The sequence below is a fragment of the Lepus europaeus genome, chromosome 13 (genome assembly GCF_033115175.1).
Source record: "Lepus europaeus isolate LE1 chromosome 13, mLepTim1.pri, whole genome shotgun sequence".
Taxonomy (NCBI): Eukaryota; Metazoa; Chordata; class Mammalia; order Lagomorpha; family Leporidae; genus Lepus; species Lepus europaeus.
Genome location: NC_084839.1, coordinates 20,903,078 through 20,929,478, shown reverse-complemented (window position 1 = coordinate 20,929,478; position 26,401 = coordinate 20,903,078). Strand labels below are relative to the sequence as shown.

General features: G+C 40.9%; 1 protein-coding gene across 2 annotated transcripts in view; it reads left to right on the top strand.

Moving 5' to 3' along the window:
* The window catches only part of ATAD2B (ATPase family AAA domain containing 2B), a 207,040-nt gene that overhangs the window by 158,469 nt on the left and 22,170 nt on the right, over positions 1 to 26,401 (top strand). Inside the window, exons 21-22 of one of the 2 annotated variants that reach the window (XM_062209028.1) lie at positions 3,516 to 3,697; positions 8,102 to 8,261. In XM_062209028.1, coding sequence (XP_062065012.1) covers positions 3,516 to 3,697; positions 8,102 to 8,261 — 342 coding nt within the window. Of the gene's footprint in view, positions 1 to 3,515; positions 3,713 to 8,101; positions 8,262 to 26,401 lie in introns of both variants that reach the window. The other variant, XM_062209027.1, reaches the window with a different exon arrangement.

The window sequence follows — 26,401 nt, the reverse complement described above, 5'->3', positions numbered from 1 at the left end:
TGCTTTACCAGGCACATTAGCAGGGAGCTGGATTGGAAGTGGAGCAGCCGGGACTCAAACTGACACCCATATGGGATGCAGGCTGTGCATATGGCAGCTTAACTTGCTGTGCAACAGTGCCAGCCCTATCTTTTCCTAATCTTAAAAATGCATAAAAATAAGATTCAGTTGCTTATCTTTCAACCTCTCCTAGGAAGTAGCAGTTCTGCTTGGTAAGACTTTTAATCCTCTTCCCCTTATTCTTTTTTTTTTTTTTTTTTGACAGGCAGAGTGGATAGTGAGAGAGAGAGAGACAGAGAGAAAGGTCTTCCTTTTTGCCGTTGGTTCACCCTCCAGTGGTCGCTGTGGCCTGCACGCTGTGGCCGGCGCATCACGCTGATCCAAAGCCAGGAGCCAGGTGCTTCTCCTGGTCTCCAATGCAGGTGCAGGGCCCAAGGACTTGGGCCATTCTCCACTGCCTTCCTGGGCTATAGCAGAGAGCTGGCCTGGAAGAGGGGCAACCGGGATAGAATCTGGCGCCCTGACCGGGACTAGAACCCAGTGTGCTGGCACTGCAAGGCGGAGGATTAGCCTGTTGAGCCATGGCGCCAGCCCTCTTTTTTTTTTTTTTTTTTTAATATTTATTCATTTACTTGAAATGCAGTATGATGGAGAGAGAGGAGAGACATACAGAGAGAGACATCTTCCAGGGGCTGGCACTGTGGCATACTGGGTAAAGCCACTGCCTCCAGTGCGGGCATCCTATATGAGCGCCAGTTTGCATCCCAGCTGGTCAACTTCTGATCTGGCTCCCTGCTATGGCCTGGGAAATCAGTAGAAGATGGCCCAAGTCTTTGGAACCCTGCACCCACATGGGAGACCTGGAAGAAGCTCCTGGCTCCTGGCTTCGGATAGGCACAGCTCCGGCCATTGTGGCCAGTTGAGTGAACCAGCGGATGGAAGACCTTTTGCTCTCTACCTTCGTTCTCTCTATGTGTAACTTTGACTTTCAAATAAATAAATAAATCTTTAACCAAAAAAAAAAAAAAAAAAAAGAAAGACAGACAGACAGACAGACATCTTCCAGCTGCCAGTTTACTCCCCAAATGTCGAAACTGGGCCAGGCCAAAGCCAGGAGCCTGGAACTTCATCTGGATCTTCCACATGGGGGGCCAGGGCCCAAATGCTAGGGCCTTCTTCCACTGTTTTCCCAGGCACATTAGCAGGGACTTGGATTGGAAGCAGAGCAGCTGGAACTTAACCTATATGGGATGCTGGTGTTGCAGGCCATGGCTTAACCTGCTGTATCACAATGCCGGCCCCTCCCCTTATCTCATGTTTCTCATAACCATTTTTTAAAACTGAATTTTATTTATTTTTTAAATTTTGTTTCTTATTTATTTTAAAGGAAGAGAGAGACAGAATCAGACAGATAGGTGAAGATCTTCCAACTGCTGCTTCATTCTTAAAATGTCTGCAAAAGCTGAGGCTGGGCCAGAATGAGGCCAGGAACCTGGAACTCAATCTGGGTCTCCTATATGAATGGCAGAGACTCGAGTACTTGAAACGTGCCTTGCTGCTTCTCAGGGTGTGTGTTAGAAGGAAGTTAGAATTGGAAGCAGAGCTGGGACGTGAACCCAGGCACTCTTTCATGGGATGTGGGTGTCCCATGTAGCCTCTTAACTACTGTGCTAAATGTTCAACCTCATAAACATTCTTGCAGCATACTAAAACTATTTCCTATCCATGCCAGGTCCTTTACCATGTTCTTTCTATTTTCTAAAATTTTTCATTGTTATCCAACATTTGAATAATTTTACTGTTCTTTAGTGTTGCTTTCCAACTTTTTTCAGTGTTTTAAAAATAAGTCTTGGGGCCAGCACTGTGGCATAGTGGGTGGGGCCACCGCCTGTGGCACCAGCATCCCGTGGGGGCGCCAGTTTGGGTCCCGGCTGCTCCGCCCCCGATCCAGCTTCCTGCTGTGGCCTTGAAGGGCAGTGGAGGACGGCCCAAGTCCTTGGGCCCCTGCATCCGTGTGGGAGGCCTGGAGGAGGCTCCTGGCTCCTAGCTTCGGATTGGTACAGCTCCAGCCGTTGCAGCCAGTTGGGAAGTGAACTAGCAGATAGAGGACCTCTCTCTTTCTGCCTCTCCTTCTCTCTGTGTGTAACTCTGACTTTCAAATAAATAAATACATCTTTTAAAAAATAAGTCTCTTATTTGTTTGAAAGACAAGAGTTGTATATAGAGAGATGGGGGAGAGAGAGACTGAAAGAAATATTGATATTCTGTCCAGTACTTCTCTCCCCAAATATCTAGAATGGCTAGGACTGGGCAAGGCCAAAACCATGAACATGGAACTCCATCCAGGTCGCCCTATGGGTGCAGGGACCCAAGTACTTGGGCTGTCTTCTGCTCCTTTTCCCAGACACATTAGCAGGAGCTGAATCAGAAGTGGAGCAGCCAGACTGTGAACTGCTACTTCTATGGGATGCTGGCGTAGTAAATGGCGACTTAACCTGCTGTGCTGCAATGTAGGCCACCCAAATAAGTCTATCAGATTGCTCTAGTTAAAGGATTTTCCTTCCAGAACTTTGGGACATTCATATTTAAATTATATCTTCTGATTATTCTTTTAATTTAAATATCAGTATTTCAAATACTTCATTGTGAAGTATTATTAACTTTAATCTTTCATTCTCTTAAGATATATTTTAATTCTATAAATTTGAATTTTCCATGTTAAGATTATTATACTTGTTTTTCTTTTTGAGATGCTTCTCCTAATTTTCACTTTCCAACTTAGAGGATATTTAGAAATTATCAAATATTCTTAGAATTTTACTTGAGCTTTTGTGTGATATCAGGAAAATCTGTTAAGGAATTAAAGAGCATCCTTATTAGGAAAGTTAATATTTTACTTCTGAAGAATTTTGGTTTGTCTTAGCATACATAGTGAAAACCGTAGATTTTACATACAGAATTTAGACTGATTTTCCATCTTCTCCATGTGTTTAGGATTCTTATTTTTAAGCTCCTACTCCCCCTGTTTCCCCACCCCCATCCCACTATCCCTATTGTGTGGTACCCAGAATATGAGAGTAGGAAACCTGTCAAAATCAGAATTCTTCTGGGAATAGGAAGGATCAAAGAATTGTTGCTTGCATAGTATCCTTTTCATGCATATAATGCAACTCCATGTTGAGAAAGTTTTAACAATGTTAACTTAAGAAAATCAGTGTATAGTAGTTGAAGATAATTATGTTGATTTGAAGTTATTCACGTAAGTTGCATATAGTATTTCAAATTCAAATCATTTAATCATATCATTTGTCCTTTTAAGGGGTTTTAAATGAGTTTTAAAGTGAAGCTATTCCCTAACTTACTTGTTTCTATTTTAAGTTTTACTTGCATGAATTGCATAGTTAACTTATATTTATAATTCTTTCTCTTTAAATAATGTTTTGAGAGGGTGCCAGAAAAGTAATTGGTGTCCTGACCCACTGTGATGGATTCATGTTTTCTTCTATTTTCTTTAGCTCTTTGTGCTATGGAAGTGCTTCCTCTTGCACTACCATCTCCACCTCGTCAGTTATCTGAATCAGAAAAAAATCGGATGGAAGACCAGGAGGAAAATACTTTACGAGAGTTGCGGTTGTTTCTCAGGGATGTTACCAAGAGGCTGGCCACAGATAAACGCTTTAACATCTTCAGCAAACCGGTGGATATTGAAGAGGTCTTGTTTCAGTAGTGTGCAAACAGTGAAGTTGAACTGGCTAAAAGAAAAAAAAATATTGACATCTTTTTTTGGAAGGAAAAAAAAACAAAGGCATGGATGAATATTACCCCTAGCCTGTAAAATTTTAATCCATGTGATAACTATCGATGTCATCAGCAAAAATCTGGTGACTTTTGGATGAAATTAGTGACCAATTTATTTATGTCCTATTAATTACTATTGATTTTTGTGATCTCTTACTCTTCAATTTAGGAAGAGAATTAAAAGTTACTTTAGTAATTTAGTCCATACTAGATTATTTTTATTCCAGGATAAATCCTGCTCTCGAAAAGAATATTGGTATTAGCCAATCAATGCCAATTAAAACTGGCATTTCCCAAATTATGTATACCTTATTAAAAGAAGTAGCTAAGAAACATGAAATTTCTTTGTCTTTCATATTATGGAAATGCCTATAGGAAAAACTGCTTAAAGTTAAGCACATCATATGCAACTAAAACTATTTTTCTCTCCAAGTACTTTCTCTGCTCCCAGTGGAAAATTTCTCACTTTCTATGTGTATTGTTTTGTGTTCTTGTGGGAGCATGGTTTGTGATGACGAGAAAAGAAATTTTCCATTTGGAATCTACTGTAATACTGCCAATTAATTTTATTTTATCCTGGGATAATATAGAGTATGGATAAACATAATATAATCTGTACTGGCCTTCTTCTTATAGTTCAGACTCCATGTTTGAACAGCTTTGGTGTTTTTAGTTTTGATTTTTTTCTTCATTTCTTTTTTTTTTTTAATTTGAATTATGAAAGATTCAAAGTCTAATGTTGCATCCTAATTGTGAAATCTGTGCTTTTGGGCCTGACCAGATTCCTTTGGAATCATTACCTCATCTCTGATTGGGAAGAATGAGCTAGCATCATACCCTCCCCCCCCCCCCCCCAAGTCTGAAAATAATCCATTTTCCCTTTTTTGGAATAAAGAGACTACAATTTAATTTCATATTTATCCATGATATGTGGTTTCTTTCACTTTTTTTTTAATAGCCTTGCAGGGTGTTGCTATTGTTGATATTTTGCAGGAAACTGAGGCTTGTTGGCAAGTGACATAGCCAGGACTTGAAAGTTATTTTAAATCCAAAGCCAATGTTCTTTATATTACATCATAGCTACATTAGATCCTTTTCCATTGGGATAACAGGACATGCCTAATTTGCTTTTTTAATGAATAAATACAAGTATATTGGTGGAGTCTCCCCCGAAAGATAATCTTTTTTTTTATTTATTTTTTTTATTTTTTTTAATTTTTGACAGGCAGAGTGGACAGTGAGAGAGAGAGAGAGACAGAGAGAAAGGTCTTCCTTTGCCGTTGGTTCACCCTCTAATGGCCGCCGCGGTAGCGCGCTGCGGCCGGTGCACCGCGCTGTTCCGATGGCAGGAGCCAGGTGCTTCTCCTGGTCTCCCATGGGGTGCAGAGCCCAAACACTTGGGCCATCCTCCACTGCACTCCCTGGCCACAGCAGAGAGCTGGCCTGGAAGAGGGGCAACCGGGACAGGATCGGTGCCCTGACCGGGACTAGAACCCGGTGTGCCGGCGCCACAAGGCGGAGGATTAGCCTGTTGAGCCACGGCGCCGGCCCGAAAGATAATCTTAAAGATTATCAACTAATTTTAAAGATTGTTGTTTATATTTACATAAACACACACAAATCTGGTACATTTGGACTCTGACATTTCTTAAAGGATAAGGACTTGTCCCCAAGTCAGCCTTCTGTGCTGGTAGGAAAACATTTTGCGTTTGTTCAAGAAAGTGCTTTTTCTTTTTAACCAGAAAGAATTACCAGATTTCAAATGATGTATGTAATAGAATAACAGATTTATAAAGGATGATTAAGGCAGTGGAAGGGGACAGAAATTGTTGGTCAGATAAAAATTTTATTTTAGGATTGTGTTTCTCTTGTTTTCTCCTTTGTTCTTCTCAAGTTCATTCTGCTGCTGCCTTTTTCCTTCCTTTCTTTCCTCCCCTCCCCTCCCCTCCCCTTCCTCCATCCCTCTCTCCCTTATTTGAAAGGCAGAATGCTGCAGAGAGAGATCTGTCCGCTGGTGCACTTCCCAAATGGCCACAGTAGCTAGGTTGAAGCCAGGAGTGAAAGTAGAGCACCTGGGATTTGAGCAGGCGCTTGGAAACAGGGTGCCAGTGCCTCAAGGGACAGCTTAACCCACTGTGCCACAGTGCCAGTCCCCCCCTCCCACCCCCTTTTTTTTTTTGACAGGCAGAGTTAGACAGTGAGAGAAACAGACAGAAAGGTCTTCCTTCCGTTGGTTCACTCCCCAAATGGCCGCTGCGCCAATCCGAAACCAGGAGCCAGGTGCTTCCTCCATGCGGGTGCAGGGGCCCAAGCACTTGGGCCATCCTCCACTGCCTTCACAGGCTACAGCAGAGAGCTGACCTGGAAGAGGAGCAACCGGGACAGAATCCGGTGCCCCAAACGGGACTAGAACCTGGAGTACCGGCTCCACAGGCGGAGGATTAGCCTAGTGAGCTGCGACGCCGGCCCCCTTTTTTATTTTTATTTACTTTAAAAAAGTTTTTTTTTAATTTACTTTTTAAAATTTAGTTTTACAATTGAAGCTAGAAGTTTCTGGGAAGGACAGAGAGGAAAAAGCAAGACATTTAGATAATCTAAAATGTGAAAGTTTATATTCAAAAATTAATTTAAAGTATCCAAGAATCTTTATCAAATTCCAAAGGAGACTGTAGAGAACACAAAACTTTAGAAAGTAAACATTGAATTTAAAATTAAGTGTAGGTTCTAAAATTTTATGATGTTTATAAATTGTCCATGTCAGACTATAACACAGTTTCCACTGTACATGGGTATGCTAGTGTCAAAATCGGTCACCCAGCTAGTATCTTCTGAACTTACTGCTTGTTCCACTAGCTTCTGTGTAAGGAGACTGACTGACTTTTCAGCTTGTAGAGGCTGAAAAATCAATTAAAACACACACAGCCCTCTGGCCAGCGCTGCGCCTCACACACAGCCCTTTATAGTAATCTTAAAATGTAAACGCGTATATATATGTAAATATAGATTATATATATGCTGTACACATATGTGTGTGTAAATTTAAAGATCACAGCATTGTTGCCATCTGAAACTGAAAAAGTAACCCTTGATTTCATAGAATAGAAATTATCATATCCTTAGAAATTAGTCCTGGGCCGGCACCACGGCTCACTTGGCTAATCCTCCGCCTGCGGCGCCGGCACCCCAGGTTCTAGTCTCGATTGAGGCGCCGGATTCTGTCCTAGTTCCTCCTCTTCCAGTCCAGCTCTCTGCTGTGGCCCGGGAGTGCAGTGGAGGATGGCCCAGGTCCTTGGGCCTTAACACCCGCATGGGAGACCAGGAGGAAACACCTGGCTCCTGGCTTTGGATCAGTGCAGTGCACCGGCTGTAGTGGGGTGAACCAACAGAAGGAAGACCTTTCTCTCTGTCTCTCTTTCTCTCTCACTGTCTAACTCTGCCTGTAAAAAAAAAAAAAAAAAAAAAAAAAAAAAAAAAAAAAAAAAAGAAAGAAAGAAATTGGTCCTGGACTAATTTCAGATGCTACTGCCGAGACTGTTGTTATGTCAAGACTGATTATTTAAGGTTTGTATTGGAGACAGTAACAGTTGCTGGCACTTTCTTATTGGTAAAGTGATATAAAACATACAATTTAACAGGCAAACTTAATGTCTCCTAATGTCTCCTATTTTGGAGACATTAAGACCTTCTGGAAATTAGCACATAGAGCAAAATGGTTTTTTTTTTTTTAATTTATTTAAATGTAGGGACAAGTCCAGCAAATCTTTAGCTAGTCATGAAAAGCAATACTTAGTTTTGTTACATAATTGACTCAAAATACTTGTAATGAATCCAAAGGAGTGGAAAATACTTTCCATGGAATAATTCATCCTAGAAAAGTAAAATAGAAAGAAAATTTCTGTTTAAAATTTTAAAGAAACCTACCAGAAGAACTTCTCTATCAATGTGAAAAGTCTATGCTTATATCTCTTTTCCTGAGGTACTATTTATTGGTGCTTATTGGTGCTTTTACCCATACAGTCTCTTCTTAGAATGCCAAAACAAGACAAAACAAAAGGCTGACATAGTTTCAGATTTCAAGAAGACAAACATTTCAGTTAATTTAGATATGACTTGGAAACTGACTTTTTTCATGGAAAGTATGACAGTAACTTGAGTAGCATAAATAGCACTGTAATTTATCCTTATCTGTAATTATTTCTTAAGCATCTAGATTGAATTTTAAAGAATTTTTGTGTATTTGTAAACCAAGTAGATCATATGAACACCAAAAATAATTTTCATCAAACTGTCTTATTTGTTTTAGGTTTCAGATTATCTTGAAGTAATCAAGGAACCAATGGATTTATCAACAGTAATAACTAAAATTGATAAACATAATTACCTGACTGCTAAGGATTTCCTGCAAGATATTGACCTCATCTGTAGCAATGCTTTAGAATACAATCCTGATAAGGACCCAGGAGGTAAGGGCACATGTGTCAAACTCACTTTGATAATCAATCGTGAGAAATTTATTAACAGCTTAAATACTAAATTATGCCTATGTTGTACATAGATCATTTTATGACCTATTCTTATATTTAGAAATTTCTTCATGAGAAGCTAATAATCTACTTGTTAAAATTGTTAAATTAGAAGCTTTTATAGCTGTAGACATTATGTTAAGAGTTCAGTTTCTTCATCTACCTCTCGCTTTTTATATTTGTAAATTTTTATTTATTTGATAGACAGACACACAGAGAGGAACAGAGACAGACAAAAAACCCTCCATCTTCTGGTTCACTTCTTAAATGCTCTCAACACCTGGGCTGTGCCAGACTGAAACCAGGGGCTTGGAACCAGTCTAGTTCTCCCATGTGGGTGGCAGGGTCACAAATTTTTGAGCCATTATGCGGTGCCTCCCAAAGTGCACATTGGCAGAAGCTAGACTCAAGTGGGACTTGAACCCAGGCACTCTAACATGGGATGCAGGCATCCCGAGTGGCGTCTTAACTGCTGCACTAAACACCTGTCCCCCAACCTTTTATGTTTATGTTCTGTTTTTGTTCAGATTGATAGAAAACTGAGTAACTAAGAATTTAATTTAAGTCTTATTTGTTTAATCAACATCAGCAGTGCTGGTGAACACTGGGAATTTGGAAGTTGAAATTCCCATGGAAATCTGTGATAGGGTAGCTTTACATATTGAAAGACTAGGTTATGAATACTTTTATGTTATTTCATTATTTTCCTATACTGAAATCTGTAGTCCCAACTCTTGTTATTGCCCTGCATTGAAGACCACTGGGGACATATTGATAGTTGAACAAGATGAGTTTATTGATTTATTATAATGAGGGAGAATATACACATCATGAGGAACTGTATGGGATTTGGGCTTGTGTTAAGTGATCTTGAGGAGAATGGAAGGAAGTGGGGCTGTGCAATGGATGGATGCTGTAAGGAACTGGGGCTGATTTTGAAATAAGGTATTTTAAGAACCCAGAAGGCAGTGGGAATGGAGCAAGGTTAAAGTTGTGAGCAGTGAAGAAGCCATGCTTGGTTATTTTTATGGGTAGGACAATGTTCATGTTTTTGTCTGTGTTTAGATATGATTACAGAGTGGCCTTATTTTTATTTTTTAACCCATCCTAGTCGCTAAGTGGGCTTGTCTGATGCTGGTATTCTATGAAATTACGTTTAGTAGGTGCACTCCTGATATCTAGCTGTTAGTGCCAGGCCACTTGCAGCTGTTAGCAGTCACTGGTAGTATTTAAGACACAAAAAACTGTTGATACTGTGCAGTTTGTGATGGGAAAGTGAGCTTTGTATTTAGATCCTGGCATTATTTCCAGTTCTTTAATTTTAATCAATTTAAGTCCCTAAATTTTAGTTTCCTCAGCTCTAAAGTAGGGATAATAATAGCACTCATTAACTAGGGTGGTCGTTAGGATGAAATGAGAAAGTATGTTAGTTGAGCTTTACAAAATTGCCATTTTTATACATTCAACCAAAATATGTAAAGCACTTAGTGAAGAGCCTGGGACATAGTGAATATTCCATACAGGTCAACTAATGTTACTTGTATTCTTGTTAACATCATTATTTAAGTTGTGCTATAATTCTTCATAAATTGGTTCATTGGGTACCTGCATATTTGCTCTAGAAAGACTCTTTATATTTTGTGATTATTACACTCCCTGGACCACATTTTAAAATCAGTCCTATCTCGGAACTGGTAGTGAAAATGAATTTGAGTGCTTAGAGAAAAACAGTTGAGATGGTCTCAATACAGATTTTCCTCCTAAGTAATTAATTATAACCATTTTGATATTAATATGACTTTTAAGAAGCAATGGTTTCTGGTGCACAGTGACCTTACACTATAGATTGCATTTGTATAAATGCATATAGCTCTATCTCATAGCTGCAGTTGACCTAGCACACTTGTAACTTTACCCCCTTCACTCCTTCAGTTACCAAAAGTGAAATAATTGAAATTCTTCATTTTGACTATGTTCAGACTTTTTCATATCTCTAGTCAAGAGGCCTGTTTTTTCTTAGCAACAGAACCACTTGTTATGTACAAGAAAAATAACCTCAGGGTCTGTTGTGTAACAAGTGGAAATTACATGAATGTTGTATTACTTTTACAAGCTCCCATGAGTATTTGAAAGCTTACAGTGTTCTGTTTTGCAGAACACTGGGCCATTTGGGAAAAAAAAACCTAGTATAGATGTAGAAGACAGAAACTATCATTTTGAAAGCTATGTGAGTCAAGATGGCAGAGTAGGGAGGGAGCTTGTTGCTCTACTCTAGGGGAAGATAGTTTAAAAAAAAAAAAGTAGAGAGAGTACAGTTTCAGGGAAGAGTTAGGGAAAAAATGGTAGAGGAAAGTCCATGCAAATTAGAGGGACACTACGGACCTGCAGGGAGAGTGTAGACACACACAACTCAGGACCCCAGCAGCCAAGAGCCTCAGCACCAGCTTTGGAGTGAGGTGAGACGAGCCTATAGCAGCCCAAGCCACTGGCAGTAAAGCTGCAAGAAGAGCCTGGCGTGAGTTGGCTTGGAGCCCTGTGGGGGGATAGGTACCTACCAACCTAGAGGGCAAAGAGGGGATGCACTGGCATCCTGTAATTAGCTGAGAGAGGGCGGGCACAATTTGGGACATATGCAGCAGCTGTGCCAGCTCCTGTCTGTGTACCTAGCAGCCAGCCTAGAGGAGACACCTGAGTCTGGTTGGGAGAATTGACAGGGGGCTGGGAGCTAGTGACAGTGAAAATCTTTGAGTGCCAGGATTGTGAAAACACTGTGGCTCTGTGGGAGAGTGCAGGGTGTGGGTAGGACTTTGAGCAATCATTGTGGGTGCTCCCTGATTCCCTGGAGAGGGTCATTGCTGCAGGATCCATGTTCACACGAAGGACTGCATAGATTCTTTGTGTAGTTCTTGTGGCAGCGTGGATGAAAATTGTACCCACTGGGGCTAGTGCCCAGGCATTATTCTCCTTTGAGGAGAGGAGGTGAGTCTGAAACTACGCCAGCAGAACTGAACAGACAGACCTCCCTCTGATTACAACTTGACACCAACTTGGGTGTCACCTTAGATATTCCCTTCACACTGGCAAACTGAACAGAGCTCCCTGATCACACCCAGCACACAGCTCTGGGTATTCACTGAAAGAGCAGACAGTCATTAAGCCACAGAGACATAGTTCAAAGATAAAAGCCATCACAGGGGGAAAAAACAAGTATCTCCTCAAATGCCGAATAATAAATGCAGCAATTCAAGAAACAAAAATAAGAAAGACAAGGTCCAGCGCTGTGGGCTGTGGTGTAGTGGGTAAGGCTGCTGACATCCCATATGGGTGCCAACATCCCATATAGGTGCCGGTTTGAGTCCTGGCTGCTCCACTTCCGATCCAGCTCTCTGCTATGGCCTGAGAAAGCAGTGGAAGATGGCCCAAGTCATTGGACCCCTGCACCCGCATGGGAGACCCAGAAGAAGTTCCTGGCTCTTGGCTTTGGGTCGGTGCAGCTCCAGCCATTACAGCCAATTGGGGAATGAACCTCTGGATGGAAAACTTCTCTCTCTCTGTGCCTCTCCTCTCTCTGTGTAACTCTGGCTTTCAAATAAATAAAAAATTTTTTTAAAAAGATAACATTTGCAGAGACAAATTAAAAAAAAAAAAAAGGAAGACAACCTGATGCCCCAAAATAACATAACACTTAAATACTAGTATGTGAAGATGACGAGATTGAATAAATGCCAGAAATGGAATTCAAAAAATTGATCATAGGATTACTCAGAAGTAATCAGAAGCAAATTCATGAACTAAAGAAATCCGTTCATGACATGAATGAAAATTTTTCCTACGAAATTGAGATTTTTAAAGAGAAATCAAAAAGAAATACTGGAAATGAAGAATTCATTAAGACAAATAAAAAATATGGTGGAAAGTCTTAAGAACAGATTCAGTGAGGCAGAAGAAAGAATATCTGATTTAGAACACAAATCTCTGGAAATTTTACAGTCAGACAGAAAAAGAAGAAATCACATGAAAAAACAGTGTCAGAGCAGAGATTTATGAGATACTATCAAATGACCCAATATAGGGTTTTAGGAGTTCCTGAAGGCATGGAAAGAGAGGATGTATTAGAAGGCCTTTTTAGTGAAATAATTACAGAAAACTTACTCACTTGGAGAAAGAAAGGGATGTCCAAGTATAGGAAGCACTCAGAATTCCTAATAGACATGACCAAAAAAATCTTCACCACAACACATTGTAGCCAAGCTTTCCACAGTAAAACATAAAGAAAAGATTCTAAAATGTTCATGAGAGAAACACCAAATTACTTGCAGAGGATCTCCAATTAGACTCACAGCTGACTTCTCATCAGAAAACCTATAGGCTAGGAGAGAATGGCGAGATATATTCCAAGTCTTAAGAGAAAAAAACTGTCAACCCAGAATACCGTACCCTGCAAAGTTGTCATTTAGGAATGAAAGTGAAATAAAGACCTTCCATAACAAACAAAAATTAAAGTATTTGGCACCATTCATCCAGCAATTCAAAAGATGCTTAAAGATGTGCTACACATAGCAACACAGAAGCATGATCATCACTACAAAAGAAAGTGAAGGTAGAAAATCTCCCAGTAGAAATACAAAGGAAATTCAAAGTAAACAATAGGAATATTTATGGAAAAATGGCTGGGCACTGTCATTACTTATCAGTAATCACCTTGAAAATAAATGGCCTCAACTCTCCATTTAAAAGATACAGATTGGTTGATTGGATTAAAAAACAAAACCCATCTATTTGCTGCATACAAGAAACACATCTCACCAACAAAGGTACATACAGACTGAAAGTAAAAGGATGGAAAAAGATACTCCGTCAGGAATCAAAAAAGAGCTGGTGTGGCCATCCTAATATCAGACAAAATAGACTTTAACACAAAAATTGTTAAGAGAGACAAAGAAGGGCACTATATAATGTTGAAGGAATCAATTCAACAGGAAGATATAACTATTATAAATGTATATGCACCTAATTACAGGGCATCTGGCTATTTAAAAGAAAGATTAATGAATCTAAAGGGAGACATAGACTCCAATACCGTGGTATTTAGGGACTTCAATACTCTACATTCAGCATTGGACAGGTCAATCAGACGAAATCAGCAAGGAAACAGCAAGAGTTAATCGACACTATGGACCAAATTGACCTAGTGGATATCTACAGAACTTTTCATCCTACAGACATAGAATACACATTCTTTTCACCAGTGCATAGAGCTTTCTCTAGGATAGACCACATGCTAGGCAAGTCTCAGCAAATTTTAAAAAAATTGAAATCATACCATGCTTCTTCTCTGACCCCAATGGAATGAAGCTGGAAATCAACAGCTCAAGAAAACTGTAAATATATGTAACCACATGGAGACTGCTCCTGAATGAACAGGGGTTCTTTGAAGAAAGCAAAAGAGAAATCAAAAAATTTCTGTAAGTGAATGAAGATGACAGTACAACATATCAAAACTTATGGGATACTAGGCCAGCGCTGCAGCTCACTAGGCTAATCCTCCGCCTTGCGGCGCCGGCACACCAGATTCTAGTCCCGGTCGGGGCACCGATCCTGTCCCGGTTGCCCCTCTTCCAGGCCAGCTCTCTGCTGTGGCCAGGGAGTGCAGTGGAGGATGGCCCAAGTGCTTGGGTCCTGCACCCCAAGGGAGACCAGGAGAAGCACCTGGCTCCTGCCACCGGAACAGCGCAGTGCGCCGACCGCAGCGCGCCTACCACGGCGGCCATTGGAGGGTGAACCAATGGCAAAAGGAAGACCTTTCTCTCTCTCTCTCTCCCTCTCACTGTCCACTCTGCCTGTCAAAAAAAAAAATAAATAAAAAAAAAAAACTTATGGGATACAGTAAAAGCATTGTTAAGAGGAAATTTTAAGCAATTGGTGCCTACATCATGAAATTGGAAAGGCACCCAGTGAATAAGATACCAGTGCATCTCAAGGACCTGGAAAAACAACAGAAAACCAAACCCAAAACTAGTAGGAGAAAAGAAATAATTAAAATCAGAGAAGTAATAAACAAAACAAAAAAAAAAATGGAAAAGGTCAGTGAAACAAAAAGCTGGTTTTTTGGAAAAAAAAAAAAAAGAACAAAATTGACACACCATTGGCCCAACCCACTCAGGAAAGTGAAGAGACAGCCAACAGAATGGGATCAATTATTTGCGAACTGTGCAACTGATAAAAGATTAGTAGCCAGGATATATAAAGAGCTCAAGAAACTCATCAACAAGAAGAAAAACAACCCAGGTAAGAAATGGGCAACGGACTTAAACAGGCATTTTCTAGAAGTGGAAATCCAAATTGCCAACAGACACATGGAAAAAATGCTCAGGATCATTAGCTATCAGGGAAATACAAATCAAAACCACAATGAGGTTTCACTTCACCCCCATTAGAATGGCTTTCATACAGACAACAACAAATTCTGGCAAGAATGTGGGGAAAACGGTGCCCTAATCCACTGTTGGTAGAAATGTAAACTGGTACAGCCACTAAAGAAGACAATATGGAGATACCTCAGAAATCTGAATATAGACCTACCATATGACCCAACCATCCCACTCCTGGGAATTTACCCAAGGGAAATGAAATCAGCATATGATAGAGTTATGTACACCCTCATGTTTATTGTAGCTCAGTTCACAATAGCTAAGATACAAAATCAACCTAAATGTCCATCAACTGAAGACTGGATAAAGAAATTATGGGATATGTACACCATGGAATACTACACAGCAGTAAAAAAAAAAAATCCTGTCATTTGCAACAAAATGGATGAAACTGCAGAACATCATACTTAGTGAAATAAGCCAGTCCAAAGGGACAAATACTATAAGTTCTCCCTGATCTGTGATAATTAGTAGAGCACCTAAAAAGTAATCTATAGAAGTGAAATTAACACTTTAAGATGCAATGACTGAACAGCCCTTGTCTCAACTGTTGAGCAGTTTTTTTATACTATTTGTTGAACTCTTTACATAGTATAGAGTTAATCGTATGTATATAAAGTTAATTGAAAATAGTTCTTAGTAAAAAATGAGAATGGGGATAGGAGAGGGAGAAGGAAGAGGGGTGGGAGTGTGGTTGTAAGTGCAGGTACAGTATGTTCCTAAAGTTATATTTATGAAAAGCATGAAGTTTGTATTCCTTAAATAAAATGTTTCTGTGGGGAAAAAAAATCAAAGCAGTATCAGCTCCTTTAAAAAAAAAAAAAGAAAAAAAGAAAAGAAAACAAAGCTGTGTGTGCTGCTTCAGTGTTTATCCAGATTCTCTTCCTTGAGAATGATGTGGACAGAAGATAAATATGGGCTTATTAGAGATTTAGGTTCTTTTTTTTTTTTTTTTGGACAGGCAGAGTTAGTGAGAGAGAGAGAGAGAGACTGACAGAAAGAAAGGTCTTCCTTTTTTTCCGTTGGTTCACCCCCCAAATGGCTGTTATGGCTGGCGCACTGCGCCGCTGTGCCGGCCAAAGCCAGGAGCCAGATGCTTCCTCCTGGTCTCCCATGTGGGTGCAGGACCCAAGCACTTGGGCCATCCTCCACTGCCTTCCTTGGCCACAGCAGAGAGCTGGACTGGAAGAGGAGCAATCGGGACAGAATCAGGCGCCCTAGCCAGGACTAGAACCCTGGGGTGCCGACACCACAGGCAGAGGATTAGGTTCTAAATGTTATCAGTATCAGATATTGTAGCCTGATTGTTACTGTGTAGCTGTCTGATATATTATGTGCTACCCATTCTGGTCTTGTAGTGCTTCCATCCCCTACCCACAGTGCTCATTTATACACATACCATGGTTTGATTTTGCTGGCATCTCAGCCCTAAACTCTTAGGCTTCTCAGACTCTTGTATTTTGTACTAATTATGTAGAAATAAAGCACCAGGTTCCTCATAGCTTTTGGAGTCCCCCCTGGTCTGGTCTTAATATATTTTTAGATTTATTTGCCATAGTTACATTTCTTGAACTGTATGCTTCAACAAAACTCACTCATATTTCTATTACTGTTTTGTGTGTGTCATGTGATAACTACTAAACTGGGTTCTTAGAATGCAAAGATGACTGTGACAGCCCTTGCCTCTTTTTTTTTTTTTTTTTTTTTGACAGGCAGAGTGGATAGTGAGAGAGAGAGACAGAGAGAAAGGTCTTCCTTTTTGCCGTTGGTTCATCCTCCAATGGCCGCTGCGGCCAGCGCATCGTGCTGATTCGAAGGCAGGAGCCAGGTGCTTCTCCTGGTCTCCCATGGGGTGCAGGGCCCAAGGACTTGGGCCATCCTCCACTGCCTTCCCAGGCAATAGCAGAGAGCTGGCCTGGAAGAGGGGCCACTGGGATAGAATCCGGCGCCCCGACCGGGACTAGAACCCGGTGTGCCAGTGCCGCAAGGTGGAAGATTAGCCTGTTAAGCCACGGTGCCAGCCAAGCCCTTGCCTCTTGAGACACAGATATAATACGTATCTGTATTATGATCTGGCTGTAGTACATAGTACTGTGTGCAGGCCATGTGTACGTAACTGAATTATTTTGCTAGGGTTGTCATAATGAAATATGACAAACTGGGTGACTTTAACAAGAGAAGTTTGTTTTTTTGCAATCCTAAGGGCTGTTATTTGAGGATGAAGGTCTCAGCAAGTTTGTTTTCTCCTGAGACCTGACTTCTGAGCTTACAGATGGCCCTTTGTCTTCACAGAGCCTTTGTGCTCATGCATCCCTGGTGTCACTTGGTGTGTCCAGGTTTCCTCTATTTATGAGAACATTGTTTACATTGGATTAGGCCTAACCATATGACCTCATTTTACCTTCATAATCTTTTTAAAGACTCTGTCTGCAAATACAATTATTATGGGGGTACTAGGCATTTGGAATTCAACATAAGTATGTTTAGAGTAAGCAATTTAGTACAACAGTTATGTACAACATAGTCCCAGCGGTCTAGACAAATATATTTATCTAATTATTGGCCATTATAATAAAAAGATTGACAGCATAGAGTTGGCAGTAATAAATAATGTCCTTTTTTAAAGATTTATTTATTTATTTGAAGGGTTGAGTTACAGAGAGAGTGAGACAAGACAGAGAGTAATATCTTCCATCTGCTGTTCACTCCCCAGATAGCCAAAGTGGCTGGAGCTGGGCCAGTTGAAAGCCAGAAGCCAGGAGCTTCTTCTGAGTTTCCCATGTGGGTGCAGGGGCTCAAGCACTTGGACCATCTTCTGTTGTTTTCCCAGGCTATTAGCAGGGAGCTGGGTTGGAAGTGGAATAGCCAGGATCAAAACCAGCACCCATTTGGGATGCCAGTGCCACAGGCAGCAGCTTTACCCACTATACCATGATGCCATCCCCAATAATGTCTTCATGGGGTAGCAGGTAATTAAAATGCTGTCATAAGATCTATATCAGAAATATGTACATAGGGTATATTAGTCAGATTTTCATCCCTGTAACAAATACCTGAGAGAAACTTACTTAGAAAGGAAGAAAGATTATTTTGGTTTATGGTGGCTCCATTAGTCTGGTGTCTGAAGAAGGTGGCAAAATGCATGTGGAAGGAGAATCATGGTGAGCCAGGAAGCAGAGAGAGCAGCTAGGCAGAACTCAGCCTTCATCAACAACCCTCTGGTGGGAGCTGCCTTTCGAGGCCATGCCCTAGTGACCTAAAACCTCTCCTTGGGCCTAAATCCTAGGCACCATGACTAGTCAAGTCTCTACCCTTAATCCACTAACCATTAGCATAAAACTTTAGGAACAAAGGCTCTAATACACAGGCATTTGGGTGACATCCAAACTATTATCCAAACCACTGCATAGGGTAAGTAGAGCACAGAGATGAGCAAAGTGTGAAGGGCACTCAATCCAGGTTGAGAGAAGTAACGTACAAGGGTGCCGTGGAGAATAGAGTGTCTCTGTGGAGGAGTAGCAGGAAATTCTCCACTCACTGACTCACCAGGTAGTGACCACCCATTCATTAAATATTCTCTACATATAAATGATGTTCAGGGTTAGGAATACACAGATAAGTAATACAGAGCCCTGGCCTTTTAGTATCAATTTGGGGGTAGAAGTTAAAGGAGTGGTGAGATGGAGGTTAGGTCCAAATATTACCATTTTAGTACCTTTGTTAAACATATTGCCTCTACTGTGAGTTTATACTTATTTTCTTCTTCAATCAATTTTTAAAAAGATTTATTTATGGGGCTGGCAATGTGACATAGCAGGTAAAGCTGCTGCCTGTGCTGCTGCCATCCCATGTGGGCGCCAATTCATGTCCAGGCTGCTCCACTTCTGATCCAGCTCTCTGCTATGGTCTGGGAAAGCAGTAGAAGATGGTCCAAGTACTTGGAGCCCTGCACCCTCTTGGGAAGACCTAGAGGAAGCTCCTGGCTTCACATCAACCTAGCTTTAGCTATTGCGGCCAGCTGCGGAGTGAACCAGCAGATGGAAGAATTCTCTCTCTCTCTGTCTCTCCTTCTCTCTCTGTGTAACTCTTTCAGATATTTGAAAGGCAGAATGACAGAGAAAGAGAGATTTTCCATCTGCTGGTTTACTCTCCAAATGACAACAATGACCAGGACTGGACCAGGTGAAAATCAGGAGCCTGGAACTCCATTTGGGTCTCCTACAGGGGTGACAGGTGTTCAAGTGCTTGGGCCATCTTCTGCTGCCTTCCCAGGTGCATTAGCAGGGTGCTGAATTGGAAGTGGAGCAGCTGGAACTTGACATTGCAGGCAGTGGCTTAACCCACTGTGCCACCATTTAAGTTCCTTAAATCAGTTTTTTTTTTTTTTGAGGTATATGTTTTATATACAAGAAAATACATCTTTAAAAAAGTGCGTAGTATTTTGTTTTTGTTTTAAATAAACATGCATTTTATTTATTTACTTGAGAGACAGAGGAAGACAGAGAGAGAGCTCCTGCCTGCTTGTTCTCTCCCCAAATGCCCACAATGGCCAGAGCTGAGCCCTGGGAACACCATACAGGTCTCTCCTGTGGCTTGCAGGGGTCCAGCCACTTCAGCAACTACTGACTGCTTCTCAGATGGTGCCTTAGCAGAAAGCGGGAATCAGGAGTGGTGCCACGACTTGAATCCAGGCACTTGAGCATGGGCTGTGGATGTTACAAGCAGTGTCTTAATTGCCGTGCTAAATGTCTACTCCTAAAAAATGCAGTTTTAGAAGTCACTTATGTTTTTAAAATTCCATTTATCTTTCACAGAACATTAAGTGCTAAGTTTGTGCAAGCTTTTCTGATTTCCTTCCAGTTATAAATAATCCCTTCATATCTGAATTGCATAGCATATAATCTTTCTGAGATACCCCTTGTTTGGTTATTTTTTACCTGAAGTAGCTTTTTTTTGCATATGATTATCTCTTATTTTGAACTTTGAACTCTTTTAAGAGCAGGATCTGTGTAGGCATCTTGTAAGAAGTGTGTTCTTGGGCTGGCACCGCGGCTCACTAGGCTAATCCTCCCCCTTGCAGCGCCGGCACACTGGGTTCTAGTCCCGGTCGGGGCGCCAGATTCTGTCCCGGTTGCCCCTCTTCTAGGCCAGCTCTCTGCTGTGGCCAGGGAGTGCAGTGGAGGATGGCCCAAGTGCTTGGGCCCTGCACCCCATGGGAGACCAGGAGAAGCACCCGGCTCCTGCCATCGGATCAGCGCGGTGCGCCGGCCACAGCGCGCCTACCGCGGCGGCCATTGGAGGGTGAACCAACGGCAAAAGGAAGACCTTTCTCTCTGTCTCTCTCTTTCTCACTGTCCACTCTGCCTGTCAAAAAAAAAAAAAAAAAGAGAAGTGTGTTCTTAGTAAATGTGACCAATGCATAAATTTTACCAGTTTTTCTCTTTTACAAAGCAACTCAAGAAGTCTGAGATTAGCTAGAAATTATAAAATGGAAGCATAGGTAACATAATGGAGATGCATTAGAAATGTGCATTGTATTGCTAATGTGTAAATATGATCTAAAACCATAAATATAGCACAATTTCTTAACTACGAAATAATTTGGGATAAAAAATAAAACTGATAAAAAAACTTTAAAAAATCATGCCTTGAAAATGAGTTTTTCTTAAAAATATTGTTGGAATAAATGCTTAGCCTAGTGGTGGAAAGCTGTGGAATCACTTAGGCTATAAGCATTGCATTATCAACTTGAAAGTCTAGCTACTTCTAAGGATGTTCATTATAGTTGTTTACAGGAAAAAATGTCCTGACCAACCCAGAGAGAGAGAGAGAGAGAGAGAGAGAGAGAGAGAGAGAGAGAGAGTTAGATTTGTTTAAAAGAAAAAGAAAAAACCAAAAAAGCAAGACCTAAGTGTATATTCACTATAAGAAACTCACTTTAAAGATACAGATATGGGGACTGGCACTGTGGGGTAGTGGGTAAAGCTGTCACCTGCAGTTCCTGCATCCCATATGGGCGCTGGTTCTAATCCTGGCTGCTCCACTTCCGATCCAGCTCTCTGCTCTGGTCTGGGAAAGCAGTAGAAGATGGCCCAAGTCCTTGGGCCCCTGCACCCACATAGGAGACTCGAATGAAGCTCCTTACTTCTCGCTTTGGATTGGCACAGCTCCAGCCATTGTGACCATTTGGGAAGTGAACCAATGGATGGAAGACTTCTCTCTCTTACTTCCTCTGCCTCTCTATAACTGCCTTTTAAATAAATAAATAAATATATTTTTAAAAGATTTTATTTATTTTTTATTTGAGAGGTAGAGTTACAGACAGTGAGAGGGAGAGAAAGAGAAAGGTCTTCCTTCCACTGGTTCACTCCCCAAATGGCTGCAAAGGCCGGAGCTGCGCTGATCCGAAGCCAGGAGCCAGGAGCTTCTTCCTAGTCTCCCACATGGGTGCAGGGGCCCAAGTCCTTGGGCCATCTTCCACTGCTTTGCTTTCCCAGGCCATAGCAGAGAACTGGATTGGAAGTGGAGCAACCAGGTCTTAAACTGGTACCTATATGGGATGCCGGCGCTGCATGCAGAGGATTAATCTATTGCACCACAGCACCGGCCCCAATAAATAAATCTTTGAAAAAAAAGATAGAAATATGTTAAAAGCCTGTATTACTAATACCAAACAAAGGAAAGCTGGAATAAATATATATAAATATCAGACAAAATAGGTTTCAGACCAAAGAATATTACCTGGGAAAAAGAGGGTTATCTCATAATCATCAAGCAGATGTAATAATTCTATTTTCTGTGCCTCCTAAAACAGAATTTCTGAAGTCCTGAAGCAAAAACTGATAGAATAGCAAAGAGAAAAGGAACTTTTTCATTAAACTTGGAAGTTTCAGTAGCTCTCTTAATAATAGGAACCAGTACTTAGAAAAATCATTAAAAATGTAAAGACTTGGACAGCTCTTATCAGATATCTTGACCAAAGTGCCATTTATAGGACACGCTCTCCAATTATAGTGTCTGTACACATTATTCCCAAATGCATTAGAATATTTGTCAAGATGGACCATAAAACAGGTGTCAATAAACATAAAAGGATTCGAGTCTTAAAATTATTTTCTTTGATCACAATGGAATTAAAGCTGTAATCAGTAAGATAAAGCTATCTGGAAAATAAAATTGGAAATGAAATACCAACTTCTAAATAATCTTTGAGCCAAGGAAGAAATCGGAGAAGTTTATGAGCTGGATAAAATGAAAACACATTCTCGTTTGTGGGATGCAACTAGCGCAGTACTGAGGGAGACGTTTTAGCACTATCTAAATTAGAAAAGAAGAACGTCTCAGATCAATGACCGTAGCTTTTACACAAAGAAAAGCAAATCAAATAAAATAATAAAGATCTGTTCAGAAATCAGTGAGATAGAAAACAGAAAAATGCAAGTAGAGAAAATCAGTTAAACCAAAAGCTGATTCTTCTAGGTCAGCAATTGATCTCTAGTTGAACTGATCAGAATAGGAAGGGAGACATTATTATGTATTCTATAGATATTAAAGGAACAATAAGGGAATATTATGCCAATAAACTGACAGCTTATATTATACAAAATTTTGAAAGAAAATATCTAAGGTCATGAAAGAAGAAATAGATAATGTGACCAGGTAATGCTTTATCTAAAGTGATTGAAAACTTCAGGCCCAAATAGCCTCTTTGGTTAATTTCACCAGACATTTAAGGAAGAAAAAATATCAGTTCTACACAAATCCTTCCAGAAAATTGGAGAATTCTCAAGCTTTTCTGTAAGGTCAACATTAATCTGATAGCAAAACCAGTAGAAGAAATACAAAGAATTAAAACAACTATAAGTGATTATTCCTCATAAACATGAACAACATTTTATCAAATTATATGTAATAATGTGATACAAGGATAATACAACATGATCTAGTAGGATTTATCCCAGGAATGCAAGATTGGCTTAACATTTGGAAGCCAGTCAATGTAATTGTGTTAACACAAAAAAAAATTTTCTGATTATCTCAATAGATATAAAAAAAAATTGACAGAATCCAGCATCCATTCCTGATTAAAAAGCATCAATAAACTATGAATAGAAAGGACTGTTCTCTGTCTGATGAAGGGCGTCCACAGGAAATCTAAATATCACATCATCATCATTACACTGTGGTACTCCATTGTGAGGTGTAGGCTTTTGAACCACTGGGCTAACCACACACTCCCAAACATTTTTTGGCAAAAATATGAAGTCAGTTCATTGGTCAATGTATGGTCTTACAGTTCTGTAACTATTGATACCAGCACACCAAGAAATGACCTTTGAAAAGGAGACACAAATTGTATCATACACCTAAATGTAAGCACTAAAATCAGTACCCAGAATAGTAAAAGAAGTCTCAAAATTTAATAAGCAAACAGGCCAAATTAAAAGATGAGCATAAGCCTTGAAGGAACTTCACTGAAGAAGATAAATGAAGGATAATAAATAAATCAAATTCGGCTTCATTGATCTTCAGTGAAATAGAAACTAAAACCACAATAAGATACCCCTAAACATCTGTAAGGTTTGTCCAAAATCAAAAAGACTGACACTATCACATCTTGGAAAGAACTTGGAGAAACGGAAAGGAACTGTTGCTCTGCTTGTAAGAATATAAAATGTTACAACTACTTTGGAAAACAATTTGATAGTGTGTGTGTGTGTGTGTGTGTTTTAAGATTTATTTTTTACTTGAAAGAGTTATAGAAAGAGAAGGAGAGACGGAGAGAGAGAGAGAGAGAGAGAGAGAGAGAGAGAGAGAAAGAAAGATTTCCCCTCCACTGGTTCACTTCCTAAATGGCCTCAATGGCAAGAATTGTGCCAGGCCGAAGCCAGGAGCTTCTTCCAGTTCTCCCAGGTGGGTTCATGGACCCAAGAACTTGGGCCATCTTCCACTGCTTTCCCAGGTGCACTAGCAGAAAACTAGATTGGAAGAAGAGCAACCAGGACTTGAACTGGTGCCCATATGGGATCTCAGCCACTATGCCACAGTACCGGCCTCTGATAGTGTGTTGAAATGTTTAATATGCACTTATCATGTGTCCCAGCCATTCTGCTCCCAAATATTAACTAAGAGATTATATTTGTGTTTATAGTGACTTTGTTTATAGTAACCAAAACCTGGATTTATCCCTAACATACATCCACACGTGTATGGACAGATTGTTACATTCATAAAAAGGGTAACTAGTCAACAGTAAAAGGAATGAAGTACTGATACATGTAGCAATAGGGATAAATCTCAATAATTATACTGAGTGAATAATCCTAGGTAATAAACCTAGATATTCTCCGGGCCAATGCTGTGGCGTAGTAGGGTGACATACCATATGGGGATGCCAGTTCGTGTCCCAGCTGCTCCTCTTCATATCCAGCTCTCTAGTGCTAATGGCCCGGGAGGGTAGTAGAGCATGGCCCATGTCGTTGAGCCCCTACCCTCACGTGGGAGACCCAGAAGAAGCTCCTGGTTCCTTGCTTTCTATCAATCCAGCTCTGGCCGTTGTGGCCATTTGGGAAGTGAACCAGCGGACAGAAGACCTTTCTCTCTGTCTCTCAAAAAAATACATTCTCTATTAATCTATTTATATGGATATGTATAGTTCTAGAAAATATGCACTGCTCCATGGTAATAGAAAGTAGATTGGTGATTGCTTAGGAATGGAGGTTTGTGAGGAAGGGTGAAAGAAGGAAAATAGAGGGGCACAGGAACTTTTTCGTGGTGAGGTACATATTCATTATGTTGTGGTACATATTCTGGTTGTGGTGAGAATGTTATAGATGCATACTTAGATCAAAGTGTATCAAATTGTTTAAATATCTACAGTTCTTTTTATGTCTGTTAAACCTCATTAGATATCTTTTTTTTAAAAAAAGATTTATGTATTTATTTGAGAGGCAGAGAGGTCTTCCATCCACTGGTTCACTCCCCAAGTAGCCATAACAGGGCTGATCTGAAGTCAGGAGCAAGGAGCCTCCTTCGGGTCTCCCACATGGGTGCAGGGTCCCAAGCACTTGGGCCACTTGCCACTGCCCACCCACCTCATTAGCAGAGAGCTGGATTGGAAGATGAGCAACTGGGACATAAACTGGTACCCATATGGAATCCCAGCGTCACAGGCTAAGGCTTACCCTACTACGCTACAGTGCTGGCCCCCGGAATCATCTTTGATACCCTAACTTACTCCCATATCTACTTTTAGAAAGTGATTTATTTATTTGAAAGGCAGAGTGACTGGGAGTGAAGGAGAGAAAGGGGTGGGGAGAAGGAGAGAGATCTTCCATTTGTTGGTTTGCTCCTCAATTGGTCACAACAGCCAAGTTTGAGCCGGGCCAAAGCCAGGAGCCAGGAATTCCATCCTAGTTTCCCACATGAGTGGCAAGGGCCACTCATTTTCTGCTACCTTCCCAGGTGCTTTAATAGGAAGCTAGATTGGAAGTGGAGTAACTGACGCTTGAATCCACACTTGGGCATGAGTTGCCGGCCTCACAAGCTGCAGCTTAACCTGTGCCATGTGCTGCCCATAGCCCCCGCCCCCCCGCCATCTCCTTTCACCAAGTTGTGTTATTAAGGTCCCATTTCAAATATGCTGTATTCTCTTCCTTCACAACCATCACCACCATTAACCCTGTTCATGTCACCACCTTGTTTCCCTAAAAAAAGAACCTGAATCATGTTGCTAGGTTTTATTCTTTTTTTTTTTTTTTTTATTTTTGACAGGCAGAGTGGACAGTGAGAGAGAGAGACAGACAGAGAGAAAGGTCTTCCTTTGCCGTTGGTTCACCCTCCAATGGCCGCCACAGTAGCGCGCTGCGGCCGGCGCACCACGCTGATCCGATGGCAGGAGCCAGGTGCTTCTCCTGGTCTCCCATGGGGTGCAGGGCCCAAGCACTTGGGCCATCCTCCACTGCACTCCCTGGCCACAGCAGAGAGCTGGCCTGGAAGAGGGGCAACCGGGACAGGATCGGTGCCCCGACCGGGACTAGAACCCGGTGTGCCGGCGCCGCAAGGCGGAGGATTAGCCTGTTGAGCCACGGCGCCGGCTGGTTTTATTCTTGACTTTACCTCAGTCCAGTCTCCAGATAATGCCTACAGTGATCTTTCAGAGAAACGAATTTGAATCATGGTACTTTCTGGCTTAGATCTTTTCAATGACTTTTCATTGCTTTTAGGATAAAATCTGATTTCCTTTCAATATGATCTTTTTCTGTTTGCCTCTTGCTTATTGTATTCAAACCACATAGGCTTCACTTGAGTTTCCCGAAATCTGCAAGCTGTTTTTCCTCAAGGATTTTCTTACACAGAATTTCCTGAACCTGCACGGGTTTCCCCCTACTCTTTCTGTGGCTACTCCAATGCATGCTTCAAGTATCAGTTTAAGTACCTCTTTTATAGAGGGGCTTTTCCTCATTTGTCCAGTTTAAATTGGCATCCGTGCCAAGGCCTTGTAGGTTTTCTTTTAGCTGTTGATTATTCAAGATTTTTTTTTTTTAAGAGAGAGGTGTTTACATGTGTGTATGAGAAATTGTTTAACACAATTTTTCTATACTAGTTTGAAAAATTCCCTGAAAGTAGGGACCATGTCTGTCTGTTGCA